The 19,866-nt window shown below is 44.9% G+C and overlaps 1 protein-coding gene across 4 annotated transcripts in view; it reads right to left on the reverse strand.

Moving 5' to 3' along the window:
* PIKFYVE (phosphoinositide kinase, FYVE-type zinc finger containing) overlaps window positions 1-18,264 on the reverse strand; it is an 82,061-nt gene extending 63,797 nt beyond the window's left edge. For all 4 annotated transcript variants that reach the window (XM_035138348.3, XM_035138332.3, XM_035138340.3 and 1 more), the window contains exons 1-4: window positions 18,010-18,264; window positions 11,929-12,105; window positions 10,640-10,821; window positions 7,973-8,158 (exon numbers count right to left, since the gene is read on the reverse strand). In XM_035138348.3, coding sequence (XP_034994239.3) covers window positions 7,973-8,158; window positions 10,640-10,811 — 358 coding nt within the window. In that variant the 5' untranslated portion in view covers window positions 10,812-10,821; window positions 11,929-12,105; window positions 18,010-18,264. The remainder of the gene's footprint in view (window positions 1-7,972; window positions 8,159-10,639; window positions 10,822-11,928; window positions 12,106-18,009) is intronic.
* Between the last annotated feature and the right edge of the window lie 1,602 nt (window positions 18,265-19,866).

Below are 19,866 nucleotides of genomic sequence, written 5' to 3' on the forward strand. Positions count from 1 at the left end.
CGCATCCGAGCGCCACGGAACCCGGATGTAAACACTTCCAGGTCCGCGGTGGTCGGAAACTGAAGCGGTCACAAACGGAGGCGGTCGCTGTATCATCTATTTGTTTGACTGTATCATCTATTGGAGGTGAATTTTCCCTGGCGGCAGACGACAGAACCATGAAACTGATGTAAAATACTCAAACAAGAGTTTTATTATGGCTATGCAAACAACAAACACAAAGCATGTGGGTGTTTTCTTTCTGCAGGCAGTTGCAAACTGAGACTTCTTCCGTCTTTATACACATCACCAGCTGTGCCTAATTAGCCTGGCAGGCCACACCCAGAACTCATAGAAAATGTCCTTAAAGTTATCTGCACCCTTTTCCTGTTTCGTGACGAATGATACCTAACATCATCTTAGGTCCACTTCAAGCAACTCCCCACGTGCATATACAGTGGTACCTCGGTTTATGAACACAATTGGTTCTGGAAGTCTGTTCATAAACTGAAGCGAACTTTCCCATTGAAAGTAATGGAAAGTGGATTAATCTGTTCCAGACGGTCCGCGGAGTACTTAAACTGAAGCGTTCATAAACTGAAGCGAACTTTCCCATTGAAAGTAATAGAAAGTGGATTAATCCGTTCCAGACGGGTCCGCGGAGTACTCAACCTGAAGCGTACTTAACCCGAAGCATGAGTGTAATTGGTTCCGGAAGTCTGTTCATAAACTGAAGCGTTCATAAACTGAAACGAACTTTCCCATTGAAAGTAATGGAAAGTGAATTAATCCGTTCCAGATGGGTCCATGGCGTTCGTAAACCGAAAATTCGTAAACCGAGGTGTTCATAAACCGAGGTTCCACTGTAGTTAAAAGACCACCAACGTCACAAAAGCAGCATTAAGCAGGGAGCACTATTATTATCTAAAGCACTTGGTCTTTGCCTGGCACTATGGTATTGGTACAAGCCAGGATGCAGGTGGGGTTGTGGTTAAAATCAATGAGCCTCTTGGGCTTGCCAATTAGGTCAGCAGTTTGAATCCCTGCGACAGGGTGAGCTCCCGTTGCTCGGTCCCAGCTCCTGCCAACCTAGCAGTTTGAAAGCATGCCAGTGCAAGTAGATAAATACGTGCCGCTCCAGCGGGAAGGCAAACGACATTTCCATGCGCTGCTCTGGAAGAAGTCATGACCTGGAAAAACTGTCTGCGGACAAACGCCAGCTCCCTCGGCCTATAAAGCAAGATGAGCGCCACAACCCCAGAGTCGTCTGCAACTGGACTTAACTGTCAGGGGTCCTTTACCTTTACCTTTTTTATGGTACATGCCAGGTGAACATCTCTGTAGAGAGACTTCCACGACTGGGGTGTTATACCACCAGCAGTGCGGTCCTCTAGGTCTGTCCACCACCTGCTTAACCTAATACGGTGTGGGAACCTGCAAAAGATTCCCCACTTAATATGCTAATCTGTGAGTTGGTGGATATGGAAATAGGCAATGCAACTGTTATGCGTTAAGGTTTTTCCATATGCAGAAAACACAAGTGTGCGTTTTGGCACAAACATGTAGCAGTGGCTCTTTAACACATACACACAAAAGGTTGTACAATTGGAGTTGTCCTTTACAGACGTGATATAGCAGCTCAAAATCTTTGCCTCATCTTTTCGACATGCTTTAATCAGCTTTTCCCAACCTGTTGCCGTTCAGTTCTCATCACCCCTAATTATTTGCTACATTTACAGGTTGGGAGTCCAAAACACCAGGAGGCCACCATGCTGAGAGAAGCCACATGCTCCAGATTTTTGTCCCTTTCTTCTGCATCCTTTCTTGCTTGTGTCCTCTGTATGCAGAGTACCCCAAAAAGATATATAAAAATGCTGAACTATAATAAGCAAGCCTACAAACATGATTGTGGAGGCGCTTTAAAAAACAGATTTTTTAAAAAAATAAAAATACACAATTAAGTGATATATAATTTTTTTATGAAATAAATAAGAAAAATAGAAGGTCACTCTCTCTCACACACACACACACTATACAGACAAAAATCTGCTAATCATTAAATGAATTAAGAGGAACTAAAACTCCTACCATTTTGTCTAATTTAATTAAAATCACTTGGCCATCCTTGATAAACGCTTAAGTACCAGTATCAAATTTCTGTAGCTTCCCCATTCTGATTTTCCTTTTACACAGAATACTTGTGCGTGCGTAGTAATCCTGTTAATATTTAAAATGCTAACTCTGCAATTATACGTAGCACTGAGAATGGAAGCTGGGGGGGGTGGGGGTAGAGATTAGCTGAATACACTGTTGCACTTATGCAATTTTTCATTATGAACTCATAGAGCATGAAGGAATGTGCGCACTGTGCCCAAAACCAACAGTGCAGAGGCGCCAAGCCTCAAGCCTTTTTGCAATCTCTTACAAATCTGCTAAAATCAAGCATATGCATGAAAGGGTCCGTTCTACAGTACCCCACCATACACCATACAAAAAGTATGAGTATTAAGTAGCACAGGAATAATAACTTCCGTTTTGAAGATTTCAAATCTCACCTGGGCATATCATCTATAGCTGTAGCTCATGTACAACTCCTGGGCATGCGAAAAATGAACTTAAACTTACTACTGAAGCCAGGCCAGGATGTCTACATGTCCCTAGCCTTTCTGCTAAATGTTCAGGAAGACCCTGCTGTTGATGTGATTGTGGCACGTTGCAACCTATTCACCTGTGGGTACAGAAGTCCTTCTGGGGGGAAACCCCTATCTGCCTAGGCTGGCTACCCGCCTGCCGCAGGTAAACAGCATTTCTGCAGCTTTTCCTAAAGCTTGTTATGAAGCAGCCAACCTTTGTCAGGCAGGCACAGGCCATCAGAAGAACTTCAGGCCAATTCCTTGGGGACAATCACCCCCACGTTTCCAAGAGTTTGGACCACAGCCTGTTTCTGAACACCAAGGATAGCCAGCCTTGGTGCATTCCAAATATTTCCACACTACAACTCCCATCAGCACAAGCCAGAATGACTGTTTCCAAGCCCCTGTTATAGCTTCTCCTGTAGTTATCTGGGCTAACCAGTAAAATTTTGTAATTAGCTAAAACTTGTGTCTTTATTGCATGGATGGGTACAGCTGGCGAGGGAAGGGTATGCAAGGAATGCGAGTCCAGGAAGAATTCTCAGGAAGCTGGATGCTGACCTCAATTGTGCCCAGATGTACTGGAGGCACTAGGGCTTGTAGGTGCAAACATATCTGCGGAAAGGAGTGCAGTTTACACATCTTACAGCTAGGGAGATGGGTGATGATATCCAGGTTAGGGATTCTGCCTGGAAGCAGAAATACGGTAAGAGTCATATGGGTTTGCTGGGTGAACAGATAGGAAGAGACGACAAAATCCATTTAGGCTTGGCTGGAGGCAGTGAGAGCTGAAGACAGGCAAGGGGGGATTTGTCTCAGATACTTGAGAATCTAACAGAGAGCTTTCACAACTCCCTTCGCCTTTGGGGGATACTAGAAATAAACACACACCATGAAATTGCAGGTAGAGTCTTGCAGCGAGAGATTCTTTTGTTCAGGAAGTTTGGGATCAAGGGGTTAAGAAACAAAGCCAGCAAGTCTCTACCCACCACCTCTAGAAATACCGAGGAGGAGGGAAGATTTAGGACTGTGGACTTTCTGAGAACAGCTGAAGAGTTCAGAGGAGGAGATCACTGATGTTTCCTCGCCCCATTTCTGTGGCCAGCCAATAGCATGAGAACTGGTGACATGAGGTGGCCGTGCCAGTCTTCAAGTGCCACACAGGCATTCGGGATAGCAGTCCAAGTATTCACAGAGAAGGGGGTGGGGAGAGAAACCAACTAGCATCAAGTGAAACAAACTACAGATGAGCAAAGAAAGTGCAAGATGCATCCTGGCTTGCTCAACAAATTATGACCTATAGTTATGCTAGCTCTGCCCCATGGCTCTTATGACAGCCAAACTGCACTGAAAAGTTCTGCTCCCCATCACCTAGTTTGCACTGAGGGGGGATAGCACTGTTCCTGGACTGTACCAGGATGCAGGTTGGGGATTGCACGACTGGATGGCTCCATTGAAAACAAATCTCTGCACGCTAAATCCCTAAGCTTTGAGCCAGAGAGGGCTAGCCTCCTGCTGCCACAACATGGCAGTTTTCAGTGACCAACGAATACTTTTTGCATGGAGGAGAGCATCCAGTCCCGTGGGCCCCTGCCTGCAGTCTGAAATGCCAGAGCCCGGAAGCAGATCTCCGCCCCGCCCCCCTCAACTGTACTGAGCTCTGCATAGCGTTCACAAAACTGCCTTTGTGCTACAGCACAAATCCATCTGGCTCCCACTCTGTGGAACTAATCATTTATTTTGCACACCCCAATCCTCCTGGAGAACTTGAGCAGAGTTCTCAAGAGCTGTTCAGAGACAGATCAGGGGAATCCTACCTGAAGTATTTACAACACTGGTGCTTCAAATGCAGCAAGAGACAGACTTATTTCAGATTGTAGGGTGCCAAATCCTCGTCTCCCCGTCCCTGCATTTCACCAACGTCTTTGCTACTGGCAAAAGAGGTCACTCCACAACAAACACACACACACTTCAACTTTCTTGTTCATATGTATGGGAGAGAAACGCTTGCTTGCTGCTCTGACCTTAAAATCACTACAAGATGGGTGATTGGTGCATATATTCTATTATTACTTTTTTTTAAAAAAAAAGCACAGCAACTTTGCATCAGCTTCTGAGCCAGCTTCTCCCATTCCCAGCTTCTTTGAATGCTTGCTTGCAAGATCATCTCCAGGGGTTTCCCCAAGGAGACTAGCACTGAAGGTCTCCAGAGACTGTTTTATTAAAGAAGTGAAGAGGTTATTTAAGGTCAATGATTTTAGAGAAAGAACAATAGGCAAAACCTCTCATGCCCCTCTACACACATCCCCCCCCCCGGGTCACACATTATTTACTTTCACTGATCCCTCGCATGGATAGATTTTTTTAAAACAAGCAAAAATATTGGCACGACACTAATAGGGCTGGGAAACCTATGGCTGGGGGGGGGGGGAATCAATTTCAAGCAGATTTATACACAGAACTTGACTGTCCAAACCTGACTGAGCTTTGCTTGCATTAGACTTCCCCTTGTATCGAGCGCCTGCTTGTGTCTAAGCCACTTGTGCGTCATCCGGGTTTTTTAAAAGCCCAACTAATTATATGAAAATTATACGCAAAATACACCCACTCCGTATTATAGATATAAGAGAGTCGAGCCGCATGCTGTGCTATTCTCGCATTGCTGTTTTATATTACCGGTAATAAATTCATTTTTTATACAGTTATATGCACTACTGAATATTATCTGTTCATGTGCTGTTTACTTTAGAAATCCTGGAGTATACAGGTGTATAATTTATGTGAATGGTAACACAGCAATCGCTCATGTTTTTAGTGAAACAGGGGGACAACTTGCACCTCATAGAGGTTAAGGAATGAGACAGTAATTAAGGAGGAAAAAAATCTGTGTGAATAAACTTGACATCAAGATTTCTAGAAAACTCTACCACTATCTGTGGCCTATCCGTTACGTGTTCTCTGGTCTCCAATTGTATGGGACTTTGTACACCAATATGTGCAACTTGAATGTTATCTAGAAGCTCACTGGCAGCCAGTGCAGTTCGCTCAGCGGTGACCAACTATGACGGTGACAGTCTGCCCCAGGGAGCAGTTGAGATGCTGAATTTCCTACTAGCTGCACCTTCCAGGTCAGCTGCAAGGACAGCATTGCAATCCATTCTGGAGGGTGCCAGCAAAGGTCTGGATTTCCTGATCCAGAAACAGTCACAGCTGTCTTGCCAACCAAAGCTGGCAAAAGGCACTCCTAGCCAATGGAGTCACCTGGCCCTCTAGCAACAGATGGATGCAGGGCTGCCCCCAGAATCTTAGCCCTTGCTGCCCCTTTGAGAGTAAGGGTCGAGTGCAATAGTGTTGACCGCTTCTTGTGCTCCTTGTTCCTAGCTCTTGAACATCTAAAGCAGGCATCCCCAAACTGCGGCCCTCCAGATGTTTTGGCCTACAACTCCCATGATCCCTAGCTAACAGGACCAGTGGTCGGGGAAGATGGGAGTTGTAGTCCAAAACATCTGGAGGGCCGAAGTTTGGGGATGCCTGATCTAAAGTCTGCCAAAGTAGCAGTAGCCTATGCAAATGCATCTTGTAATAAGGGAAAGTCTCAGTAGTGCTACTAAGGCTTAAAATAACTTCCCCCTTATTGCTTTCTCTGTTCTGGAATCAGAGAAACCTGGTCTATGTATGCAGAAAGATCTTCTTCATTATTTCCTACTGGGGTTAAGCACTTTTTATCCAAAGGGCCACACTCTGAAACAGGCTAATGCTGATCTCTGTAAACGCTACACAAGACAGGGAAAAGAAACCAGCGCATCCCAGTGAAATGAGCGCCCCCTGGAGGCTATCTGTCACAAGAGAAGCACACACAGATTCTGCTCTTCAATATTTTTCAGCAGTTAGTTACAAGTCTAGGACTAATTATCTGAAATGCTGGAAAAGCTAACAACTTCAGCTTTCTGTGGCTAAGTTAAACAAAAACTAATTGCCTGATATTTTTGTACTGAGTTTAGCAAACTTCCCATTGCTACTAGGATCAGCAAAGCAGGATTTAACCCTGCCCCACATCGACCATTTCCCCCAATGTAAACGCTCTCCCAGGGGATATTTGCTTTGCATGAGGGGAGAGGTGCTTGTATTCCTCTTTCCAGAGCAGAGAGCAACTTATCGGGGGGGGGGGCATTCTATAACAGGAAATGGCGTAAGCCCAGGGTTAAATGGCCCCATGCTATTGCCCCAAACAAATGAGCAGTCCCACACACTACCCTACTCCTGTGGGTCCATCTGATTCAACAGAAGTCAGAGAGTTAATCACCAATCTCTCAGTGTAACATGTAGTTTTCGCTCAGCTCTCAACTCTCTCCCTGAAAATGAAGCCCAGGCATCCCAAAACTTCGGCCCTCCAGATGTTTTGGACTACAATTCCCATCTTCCCCAACCACTGGTCCTGTTAGCTAAGGATCATGGGAGTTGTAGGCCAAAACATCTGGGGGCGCCGCAGTTTGAGGATGCCTGATGAAGCCCATGATGGAAATCAGGACTCCTAACAGAACAGAGGGCATTTCACTTCAAATAACTGTTTGGACTTTTAGACTTGGACACAGCTGAAATCTAATCTACTTAGGTCACGGCCCTGTTATGCAACCTTGGAATGCCAGCTGAATGCTGCACACCAGGGTTTTGTTCACATCTACTGGAGGCAGCAACAAGGAATGGGAAATCTGCATGCCCACATTAGGGCTTCAGGACCATGCATAGGAGCCAGCGATTTATGTATCATTTGCTAACACTCTTAAGTGTTCATGGCCCCAGACTCAAATTGCAGCATTCCCCACTCTGCAGATCATTGGAAGTTATCTTTTTTAAAAAACAACAACAACAAGTTTTCATGGCTTCGAAACATAATAAGGTGGAAAAATACAAGTCTTCATTGTGTTCTTCTGGCTTTACACCAAGTAGGGAAAAGAGGTCTGGAAAGTAGGACTTTTCAGTGGGCACAAAGGTAAGCAAGTCACAATGGGCAGACATTCGTCCATCTGCTCCCACATACGTACTTCCCTCCTACTTTCCGCATTCCCAACAAAAAGGATGGCATTAGGAATTCCATAAATGTATACATTAGAAATTCCATGTAGGGGTAACAAAATAAAGCAGCAGGAAACACAGGCAGATTTTCCTTCTTGCTTAGATGAATTTTTAAAAAAACACCAAACACACATACACAGAGAAAAACTGAGTTTTCACATTGCCAAATTTAGGAGTGTATTGTTTTTTAAGCAAGAACAGTGTTAGAAGTTTCCTTGGAAGCATCTCTTGAGCTGAATGGGGCTTGGAAAATTTCGAAGCACTCTTTTCAAACTCTGAACTCTTACCTAAAGATGCTGAAGATCTTCTCTGCAACTCCCCAGAGGGCTGGTTTTTTTTGTAAGGTACAGGTGACGACCTTAGCGACTGCGACTTCAAAGTATGTTGCGGACTTGACCAACTTGCATTCAGCGTCTGTTGATCACCCTGTCCTGTCTCTGCTCTCCCCACGGAGGAAGCAAGACGACCATCGTCTAGAAAGAGGGAGTGTTAGTCTAATCAATGTTGAGATATGTGAACTGGAAAACTACCCTTTTATATTATTCTCAAATAAATCAGACACTAGCGTTTGTTCACACATAAGCCATGACTTATGAACCTGGGAAAGATCGTCCCACCTAGTGAATCGGTAATAGACACAAAGCAGAAATGTCATTGTTTTACAGGCACTTCTCTAGTATACCAGTGTTTACCAAATTTCTCATAAATCTCTCTGGAACCACAGTTCCCACACTGAGTCATAGTGAAAGACTTAGATCTAAAGAAATAACTCTTTGGCAGCCCGATCTTCTGCATTTCCCACCTCCCAAAGTAAGTCCCACTGGGCTTACCTCTTTAAAAAACTTATCGTAGGCCAGCAGCCTCAGTTATCTATTGCCAGCACAAACAGCACTTAGGCTGCCAGTGCTCACCTACAACTCTTATTAGCAAAAGAGAGAAGGAAATCAGGACCAAACATTATTTATTGTTCTTCAAAGACAGTTCCAAGGAAACAGCCCCCTCCCTCTGCTCTCAACAATTACCACCATCCATCACTTTTAAGTTACAGGCGAAAGGAATCATGCAACTACAAACATTGCATCTAGAAAGAGCAGTAGGTCTGCACCCTGCCTCTCATAACTGCTAGTACCAAGCTCCAGTTTCAGAGCCAAGCCTCCAGAAGGTGCAAACACACACCAGACCTTCCAGCAAGAAGTTCCAGGCCAATTGCATTCTAGGCAGCTTCTATAAATTCAGATGTTGGGGGATCGCAACCCGCAAGTTACTAAGCAATGAGGAACTAGTTCTTGGCTTCAGTACCTCCCAGTTCCTTTGGTCTGGGAGGCCCTCCTTCTTTGGTCACTTGTTTCTCATGCCTACAAGAATTATTCATCACAACCTGGAAGCTTACTGTTGACTGGGGCTGGTCATACTTGGAGGAAAAAGCACAACATGTGACCCACTTTATTAAACAAAAAATTAGGGCAGTCATAATTCCTTTTGCGTTGTCAGGTGAGACCAGGTCTCTTAACCAAAGGAGATGTTTATCCGCTGCCTTCCCAAACCATAATCCTTTTCATCCACCAATACTCTCAAAAAGGATGAGCTACTTCACCTACTTCTTCAAGTTACTCCACAATTAATCTTAATTTGGGTTCCATTGAATCTCCTTATTCCAGTCTAAAACTAGAAAAACTTTTCTCTTTAGAATGGCACTGGCTGAGCGAAATAACCAACATGGTTCAGAAGCCAGGGGAATGAGGAAAGAGGTGACAAGGAGGAGCGCTACCGTAGCTAAAGTTAAACAGAGACTCCAGCTCCACAGCCAACCAGAGGGGGGGTGCGATGTCTGAGGAGGGGGGGAAAAGGCAGTGTAGAGTACCTTTGGGTTAAAATCCTCCAAAGCTGAACAAATTGTGAGTGCAACATACACTCGATTATAGACTACTAAATGAGTGAACCTCAACTTGAATTTGAAAAGGCCTTTTCACAAAGGTCCAGGCTACACATGAGTGTTGTTTTTTAAACCAAAGACACAGTTGATGAGTTTTCCTAGATCAGCCAGAGTCATAAGAGTTACGTCTTCTGTCAGAGGACTTAAAGCAAGTCACAGGGGAATCCCTGACTGTCAGATCTTACTTTAGTGACATGCTCATTTCTCTCCTGAAAGATGACACGTGAGCCTCTTCATAAATATAGTAGAACAGACACTTGTCCGACTCAAAGCAAGATATGCTGACTGGCTGGTACCCATTAACTCACAATGGATGATTAACGACACAGTTACAGGCGTTGTTTGTATTAGATATGTCACTGGGACTGGAGATCAACTAGGCAGTTACAACCTCACGCCTGGGATCAATGCCATCTGCCACCATAGGGGCTCTTGTTGGTCTACCACAATGACACAGCCATTGCTCAGAGCAAAACACAGTCTTGGGGCATGCTCAGAGTTCCAGCACTCAGTAACATTGGGACCTATCCTTGCGCACCTAAACCTGCACATGCAAGCCAGACACTGGATAGGATTATCCACTTTGGCAAACAAGTCACCCACTTTGGCCTGAACGCTTGGAGGTAGAGGGCAGGGCCACTTATTTCACAAAATGGGCATCTGCACAAGGCTGGTTACAACAACAATGTGCAGTCCATGCTACATTGCACTTAAATGACTGCATTGCTCTTCTAGGGTTGTGTGTGCAAGCCTCAAGTTCATGGGCTCTCCCTCCTCCTCTGGTGCTCCTGCGAAGAGATTGGAAGCTTTCACTCAATTTTCGTCTAACCACAGTTTTGTGTTACATGCTAACCAGGAACTGTGGTTAGTGTGAAGTTGGCTTGTTTCAATAAACCAGTTAGTTTAGTGTTACATGTTAATGAGCCCAATGGCATGCAGTTTTGGCATGCTTTGAATAGGCTGTTCCACTTTTGGCAGCAAGTTTTCACTCATAACAATTAATCAAACAATGTATCGTTACCTCTACTGAAACGAAAGAGATTCACGAAAGAACTATATGCAGATTTAAATGGCGGTTCATCCTGGTCAGGAGTCAAAGGTTTGAAGTGCGTAAGGTGAGACGGGCTGCCAGGAGAGTAGGGCAGGTCGTTCAGAGTGTCCAACGTTGGAGATGCTTTGTCATCTGTGGCCATTTCATGGATCCTAAGAAAATTGAAAGTGCACATGTAATGCCCCAATGAAACATAAGCCACTGCATGTTACCGTCCTGCTGTTTAAGAATTCTGCTTTTCACAGTTTATTCTGATGACTTTTATATTATTTAAAGTGTCCCCTGGTGTGGTAACACTGAAGGGTGGAATATAAATTCCCAAGGAGATCCAGTTTAGGAGGAGGAACAGGTAGTCAGCTTAAAACACATACCAAATATGCAGTCAGAAGTGAATTCAGAAATAGAGAAGAAATTGGAACAGAGTAGCTAAACAATTATTCACTTTTGAAAAAGCACATTCTTGACTTTAGAGGAAGTACTAAAACCAGATGATTCAGAAGAAAAGTAAGGCTCTGTCTCATAGCAATAAGGAAGTGAAGTTTGTCCATTATTTGAACAGCATAATACCGTGTTTCTCATATTATAAGACATGTCTTATATTTATTTTTTCCTCAAAAAAACACACTATGGCTTATTTTCAAGGGATGTCTTATTTTTTTCCTCCTCCTGCTGCTGCGGCCGGCATTGCTGCTGCGCCTATCACTATGTCTTATTTTCGGGGTATGGCTTATATTCCTTGAATGCTTAAAAATCCTGCTATGGCTTATTTTATGGGTATGTCTTAAAATATGAGAAACAGGGTAAAACTGTCCAGAGAAACCAGTCTGTGTTTCAAGTTGGGCCCAAATTAGACACAATGGCAGTAGACCTGATCCTGATTAATTCAGAACATAGGACCCAGTTGCTGACAAAAGAGAACTGTGGCTTAAGTCTATCAATCTGAGTTACCTTAGACCAGTGTTTCCCAACCTTGTGCCTCCAGATGTTTTGGGACTACAACTCCCATCATCCCTAGCTAGCAAGACCAGTGGTCAGGAACGATGGGAATTGTAGTCCGAAAACAGCTGGAGGCACAAGGTTGGGAAACACTGCCTTAGACTATAGTCTCCTGTTACAGGAGGTGATGGGGAACATAGGAAGAGGTGATGGGGAACAGCCAGCCAGATCCAGAACTCCCCTTCGCTCTGTGCACGACTGACAGATGGGTGAGGCTGCACACCTGTCTATCACTTGATATCATGTGATGCCATGCAACTCACCTTTAAACCTGAGGCTTGCAAATGAAGACTCAGGAGTGCATTTCAAGTGCACTCTCAGTTCTTTCCCTTCCCCCTTCACAGCTCCATCGTGACTTCAAGCCGCAGTTGCAACATAAGATTCTTCCCAGAAGACAGAAAAGGGCACCAAATTCCAAACGCACTGAATTCTACCGGTGGCTAGAAGGGAAGAATACAGAGGATATGTCAGAGTGTGCTCCCAAGTCTTCCTGTTTGGTTTACCTGGTCCATGCCCAACATTGTATGGTGTCAGGGGATTGACAGGTTGGTGGTGCCACAGCCCAAATGGGGAGGCTGGGGGGGCACTATCAGTTCTGCAGGCTCCTCTCCGCTGTTTTACAAGAAAACACCCCAGCTCCTCTCTCTCAATGTTTTTCACACATGTGCGTTCCTTTGGGTACAAAAACTCAGCTGAAGGAAAAAGCACCTGGGGAAAACTGTGAGGAGTTAAGTCATAACTTGGGGAGGGTTCAGCTCCACACATGCACATACATAGATACATCTTTTGCTCCCCAAAAAAGTCTCCCCCCTCCATGATATGAGTTCTTTTCCTTAACCATGCCTCAAATGGTGGAAATGTTTAATATAGAAATTTAGTTGCTCATGGTGAAATAGTCCTGGCAAATAGATGGGGGAAGAAATGGAGGCAGTGAGAGATTTTACTTTCTTGGGTTCCATGATCACTGCAGATGGTGACAGCAGTCACGAAATTAAAAGGCGCCTGCTTCTTGGGAGAAAAGCAATGACAAACCTAGACAGCATCTTAAAGACATCACCTTGCCGACAAAGGTCCGTATAGTTAAAGCTATGGTTTTCCCAGTAGTGATGTATGGAAGTGAGAGCTGGACCATAAAGAAGGCTGATCGCCGAAGAATTGATGCTTTTGAATTATGGTGCTGGAGGAGACTCGAGAGTCCCATGGACTGCAAGAAGATCAAACCTATCCATTCTGAAGGAAATCAGCCCTGAGTGCTCACTGGAAGGACTGATCCTGCAGCTGAGGTTCTAATACTTTGGCCACCTCATGAGAAGAGAAGACTCCCTGGAAAAGACCCTGATGTTGGGAAATATTGAGGGCACAAGGAGAAGGGGACGACAGAGGACAAAATGGTTGGACAGTGTTCTCGAAGCTACGAACATGAGTTTGACCAAACTGCGGGAGGCAGTGAAAGACAGGAGTGCCTGGCGTGCTCTGGTCCATGGAGTCACGAAGAGCCGGACACGACTAAGCGACTTAACAACAACAACAACAACAACAACAACAACAACAACAAACCTTTCTGGGTACCACTCTTTCAACATGGCATTTAAAAAGTACTAATACAATTATCAATAATACAGAAGACAAACACTACTGCAATCCCTCCACAATTAATTATCCAGTATAATAAACAGCTAAAAACCAAGCAAGCATCTCAGCCAAGAATGCCTCTTGTATGCATAGGCCCATCTGAAACAGGCAGGTCTTCAAAGCCTCCTGAAATAACTGAAAGTACCCACATACTTTGTGGTGGCCAGAAGCACCAAGAGATATACTGTATAGACATTCCTCCTGGAACTTTTGAATAAGCTATTTGGGAGGTGGGCTATGAGGGCTTCCCCTGAAAGGCAGCCTGTATGTACCTCAAATAAATCTAAGTAACCCCCTTTAGAGAGCCTATATAAATCTCTCTAAAGTTCAGATACACACATAAAAGGGAAGTTCTGCAAGCTACAAGGTGGTAGTTTCAAGCTCTCTTTTGACAAAGAAAAGGGGCCAGCTCCTCTAACACCTGCCCCACCCCCAAGAAAAACCCAGCAGACAAGCTGTCTGTGAAGGTGTGCTGCTCCTTTGTGTGCTCAGGAGCAGAGGATGGAACCATAGCTGTCAACTTTCGGATTTGAAAATAAGGGATCAGCTGCCTCACCTGTCCTGGGGACAGTGTACGGTAGATATATCCTATCCAGGATAGCAGCGGGAAACGGCGCTAGGATAAGGGAATTTCCAGCAAAGAAAGGGAAAGTTGACAGCTGTGGCTTGGAATAAGGGAGTTTCCCACAAAAAAAGGAGGGTTGGCAGCTATGGGATGGAACAGAGGGACAAGTCCTCACTCAGCCTGCCAGAGCAGGGAACTCTGATCCCAGTTTCCTCCCCCTGTCTTCCACTATCTTCAGGAATTGGGGAAGTTGAGCAGGATTAGTTCCTCATCCCTTCAAGTGCCACTCACAGGATAGCAGCCCTTACAACATTCTCTCACCTGCTGACACTCACAGGAAAGGCAAGGGGGAAGGAAAAGAGAAGCAGGGAAAAGCAGGATCAGGCACAAGGAGGTCGGGAGAAGATGTTAGTGCAGGCATCCCCAAACTTTGTCCCTCCAGATGTTTTGGACTACAATTCCCATCATCCCTGACCACTGGTCCTGTTAGCTAGGGATCATGGGAGTTGTAGGCCAAAACATCTGGAGGGCCGCAGTTTGGGGATGCCTGTGTTAGTGCATGGAAGAGCACACAAGTGCAGGTCAGGGGAAGATAGCTGGGGCAGCTGCAACAAATTCCTCATTTGTTTTCCTATTCAATTGAATATTCCTATACAATTGCAGATTCATATTGTGAACAGCTATGGCTTAACTGACAAGCCTGAACATCAGGCTTAGCTGACAAGACAGCCATCCGCAAAACAAAACAAAAAACCTAAATGTGGAGCAACCACCGACATATTTCACATCACAATTTCCATAGTTACTGTTTTAAGGATGACAGGGCAAACTGGATCACTTAGTCAGAAGTGACTTCTGCATTAGTAAACTGCAGATGAACCAGAGTCCTACCAAACTCATGCAAACTCTAGAATTGTTTTGTGCTGCGTGATCTCTTCCCGAAACACCAGTATAGCTTCCTTTCACCATAATTCTAGAGCAGGACCAGAGCAATTTCATCAACCAAGGCAGCATAGGAATGCTAGTGCAAGGTTGGAAATTCATGTGCCAGCTAGCATAGGTCAGGAAAACATAGTTAAGTGTAGCATGGGAATATTCTGTCCTGCCCAAAAGAAAGAAACAGAACAAAGCTATTCATGCAAAAGTGGGGTCAATTTTGCCCACTTAAGATGCACACAGCTGCAGCCCCAAACCATAGCTTTGCGAAAAATTTACAACAGGTTATGGAGAGAAGAGCTTAACTTGTGGGCCGGCATTATGCTGAACATCTCTCAGCCCTGCTCCACATCACTGCCTGCTGTCATGGGAATGGGAGGGAAACTACACAATGTAATGATTTCAGGACAAGTGGGATCTTGGAGGGGCCAGAAACTCAATTTTTCTTATAAGTTACACCCTTAGGAAGGTATCAGTCTCACCTCACTCGCTGGGAATAATCATTTGAATGCCACCTCTTAAAAGTCAGTTCAACAAAGCCTTGCAATTATTATTATTATTATTATTATTATTATTAATTACTTGCCCTTCACCCTTAAGGTACCAGGGAAGGTTACACAACAATTAAAACACAATATTAATAACTACTTAAAACAACTTACAATCACAGAAATAAAATGGGTCTTAAAAATATAAATCTCAAGCATCAAAAGCCAGATCATTAAATAAATAGTAGCCCATGTTTTTATACACAATAATTCAGTCCTACATTAAGAACTAGCGTGTTAGCCATAGGTACCAGCAACTTCATGTGGCAAGCAAGAGGGTTGGCAGAGGTGGGATGGAATGTGCCATCCTTCCTCTGCATCCAGCACAGAAACCAACTCGGTGAAGAGACTGTTTAGAAACTACCTTACAAAGAATAAGTTGACATTTAAACCCCAGGAAAAGAAAGGTGTAGGTTGACATTTGACTACAGAAAAAAATGCCAACTATGACTATTTCAGAAAGTAGAAAATGCCTTTTTTATCTGTGATCTCTGCCACTGGTGCTTTGTTATGCTGTTATGCAGATGTGGCAGTTTCAGCAAATGCAGGTCATCATAAAGAAGTTATATGACAATTAAGTAAATTGCAAAGAGACCCCTGTTAAAAGTTAAGTGTTAATCTCTCATTACTCTCAACAATAGCTTATCAAAGCTGAAAGGATTAATGAGATTTATGGTTGCTCTGGTCAATAGTTCAAGAACTGCAAGCTTTAAGCATTCAATTAAACTGCAGTAACTGTTTTACCGGGTGGCACTGCGGTCTAAACCACAGAGCCTAGGGCTTGCCGATCAGAAGGTCAGCAGTTCGAATCCCCACGATGGGGTGAGCTCCCGTTGCTCGGTCCCAGTTCCTTCCAACCTAGCAGTTCGAAAGCACGTCAAGTGCAAGTAGATAAATTGGTACCGCTCTGGCGGGAAGGTAAACAGCATTTTCGTGCGCTGCACTGGTTCGCCTGAATCTGCTTAGTCATGCTGGCCACATGACTGTACGCTGGCTCCCTCAGCCAGTAAAGTGAGATGAGCGCCGCAACCCCAGAGTTGTCCGCAACTGGACCTAACGGTCAGGGGTCCCTTGACCTTTAAACTCAAAATCAGCTCACCAAAAAATAAAGATGTAACACAGAACAATTCCTAGCAAATTTGACATTTACTGGATAAATCCTGTTGATCCAAATGGAAGGGGATTTCCAACACATATACCAAAGTACAGTAATGTTCTTTCCACCTCTCTCTCACACAACAGGGTGATAATTAACATTCCATCACATTCTCAGCAACCTTAAAAATAAAGATTCCATTCATCGTTAGTCCAAGCAATTGATGCTGTCCAATATTGTCATGAGATTATTTTTTTTACAAGCTCAACAAAGCAGGTTTTGATTCAAACAGCCACTTCCTCCTTTTCCTGCTACAGTTTGCCCTTCTAGTGGGTCACTTGGATATATTTCTTCAAAGGAGAAAAACTGCATGCATATTTTACATTTCTCTACACAAACTATTCCAGGCTTGCATCTTAAGACCAGCTACTCTCTTGAAGACAGGTTCCATCAATTAGTACTCTACCTTGGGGCTTTTTTGTGACAGTACTCAATAGTACAAAGTACCAACACTTTTTTCTCTAATTGTTGAGCCATTTTCTGCTGGCACCCATGGCACCTATATCAATATTATGAGTAGCAACACCTTTTTCTTTCTTTTTTAACCAAAGCAAGAGTTTTCCCGAAATTGCTGCCCTACTTTCAGCTTTAAAGGGTGGAGTTCTCATACTGGCCACCCCAAGTTTTATAACAGAGTGCCCCCTTGCCATGGAAAGCACTACAAAATGTACTGTAGTCATTGTGGTCAAGTTAAGGAGTGTTGGATCCGGACGCAGATCATCTCCCAATCATCCATCAATCTATTAGGTGACCTTGTACAAGCCATCTCTCAGCATGAGAGAAATTATATACTACCAGAGGTACAAGATAGTCATTTACACAGCACTTTGTATAAAAAGCATGGAGACTGGTGACAAAAGTGTGTTCCTACACCTTTAATAGTTGTGCGGAAGGGGGAATGCCAGGTGCAGCTCATTACATGGGTGAAGTATCCCCCACCATAACCAAACATTCCCTGTACTACTCTCTTCCTTTGCACCTGTTCACCTTAACGCAGGAGTGTTGGGCAGTCCCCTGCCTTCTTCATTTTCATGAGGCAGCGAGGTACATCACTACCACATACTGTCCTGCAACTCCCCCCCCCCGGAGGACCTAGGCAGAGGTGGCAGGATTCGAACACCACATCCTACACACCCGAGTTGCGGGTGTGGGCTGCATAAAAGAAGTAAAAACAAGCTAATTGGTTTCCTTTCTTAGCCTTATTTTGGTGTTTTATCACACACACACCCCAGAAAAGTTATTTGTGAGAATCAAAACGTTCCCACCTCCAAAAAAAAGTCTTCACGCATACAAAATAGGCTATCTGCATACGTTAAAGAAAAGAAACCCCACTTTAGAAAACGGTTGACAAGTGTGGTTTCTTTGCTTCCTTGACTCCACGCACGCAGGAGGGCAAACTTGCAGCCTCGCCTTGGCTCAGCTACGCTAGAAACGAAACGCCCCCTCAGACCCACCTGCCAGGAATATTAATACTCTTTAATGAGGATGACGGCGGCGCGCATCTTACCTGCCCTTGCAACTCTCTTCTTCCCTGTATCCCAGCCAGGCAGCTCCTGCCTTCTGCCTTCTGCCTCCTTTAGCAGGCTGCCTCCTTTAGCAGGGAGGTGACACCAACACCACCAGTGGTCCAACAACAACAATAACAACAACAACAACAACAATAACAAACAGCGACGGAGGGAACGCGGGATGCCCGGCAAAGGCAGCACCTGACTCTACTTGAACGCGCTTCCGCCTTTGCATGAACTTCCGGTCTCCACTCCTGGGCCGGCCACTGGCAAGAGGAGGAGGAGCTGCCGTCGGCGCAGGCAACGCAATCGACCCCCGAGAGACGGAGATCAGGAGCCGCCGCCGCAGGCAACGCAATCGACGCAAAATGCGGGAGCGACGCAGGCGCGAGCCAACGAGCCCTGCGATCGTCGTTGTCAACTCAGGCCGTCGGTTCGAGTGCAGTTGTTTCGATGAACAGAGTTCTCAAGTGGCCGGTGGGGGGGGTCATAAGTGGGAAGGGACCCGTGGGTCATCCAGTCCAACCCCTTGCAACACAGCAGAGATTTGGACACTTGGTTTTCCCCATCCCATTTCGCACTCCTGTCTCAGCGATGTCTACACCCGCTTGGCCATGGACACGGAACGGAAGATGGCAGGATCCCCAAGGACGTGCTCTATGGGGGAGGCACCTGGCCCGTTGGCAACTGCGTTACGAGGATTTCTGCAAACATGTCGTGAAGGCTGGGAATCCCTTGCAGATGACCGCAGTGCCTGGAGACAGACCGTCAGGTAACAGTGCATCTGCAGCAGCACAACCGGGCTCCTCCATCGGCCCCAGCTGCAACAAAACACGTCTCTCCCGTATCGGTCTCTACAGCCCCGGCCGGCGCTACAACCTTCCAACAGTTTGAATTCACTCCATCATTGTATCCAGAGATAGACAAATGTCAACAACACTAGGGGGATGATAGAAAGTTCACCCTTACAAACAAAAATTCCCAGCGCTGGGGGGTGGGGGTGGGGAGGATGCCAGCATAGGACTTTTTGCTTTGACCATTCGAGGAAGGATTATACTGTGGGTGTGGGGACCGATTTCATCCATCTGAAATCAGAAACGGCTTGTCTCAAATTTCAGTGAGATCTGGATCAGAACTGGGAGTCAACCAAGCTGATGCAAATTTCAGTCACTAATTATTATTTTTTTAAAAATCTCTCTACATAAATATACAAGAGAGAGACATCCTAAGTAGTTGCCACAATATACTCACAAGTATTCTGACCACTTGAAATGTGTGCCCCTGAGCATGTGCAGAGATTCTTTTCCTCCTTTAATGGGGTGGTTCCTCATTCTCAGTGTATGTAACTTCTGAATATTGTTAATTAGATATAGAAAAGCAGAAAAGAGCCATGTGTATGTAAATGAACATATTGAGCAACGTCCGTTATGGTCTGATTTTGAAAGCCACAAGCTCAGATGCAGCTCTCAGAATTACTTGTGCAATTTTTTGACCCACCCAATTCACCACAGTGGGACACTGACTGTTTGCCCAATGACAGCATGTTCGGCTTGGAGCTGAGACATCAAATAACGTCAGTGGACGGCCTTGGATAAGACATTTATTTCGCCTTCAGCTCTCTACCCCATAAAATCATTGTCCAAGCTGCGAGGAAATATAAGTAGCGCCTTCAGTTTTTTACAGGTAAAAAGCAGTGGTACATGATAGTCTTCTCAAATATATTAAAACCTAGTTTTCCATACATCCTTTACACTCCAACCGCCAGCTTAGTGTGACCATCATACAGAGTCCAGAGGGACCATGGAGAGAAGCATCTTGATTTTCATATGCAAGGAAGGAAGTGTAACCATGCTTGT

This window comes from Zootoca vivipara, chromosome 1 (assembly GCF_965207765.1).
Source record: "Zootoca vivipara chromosome 1, rZooViv2.hap1.1, whole genome shotgun sequence".
NCBI lineage: Eukaryota > Metazoa > Chordata > Lepidosauria > Squamata > Lacertidae > Zootoca > Zootoca vivipara.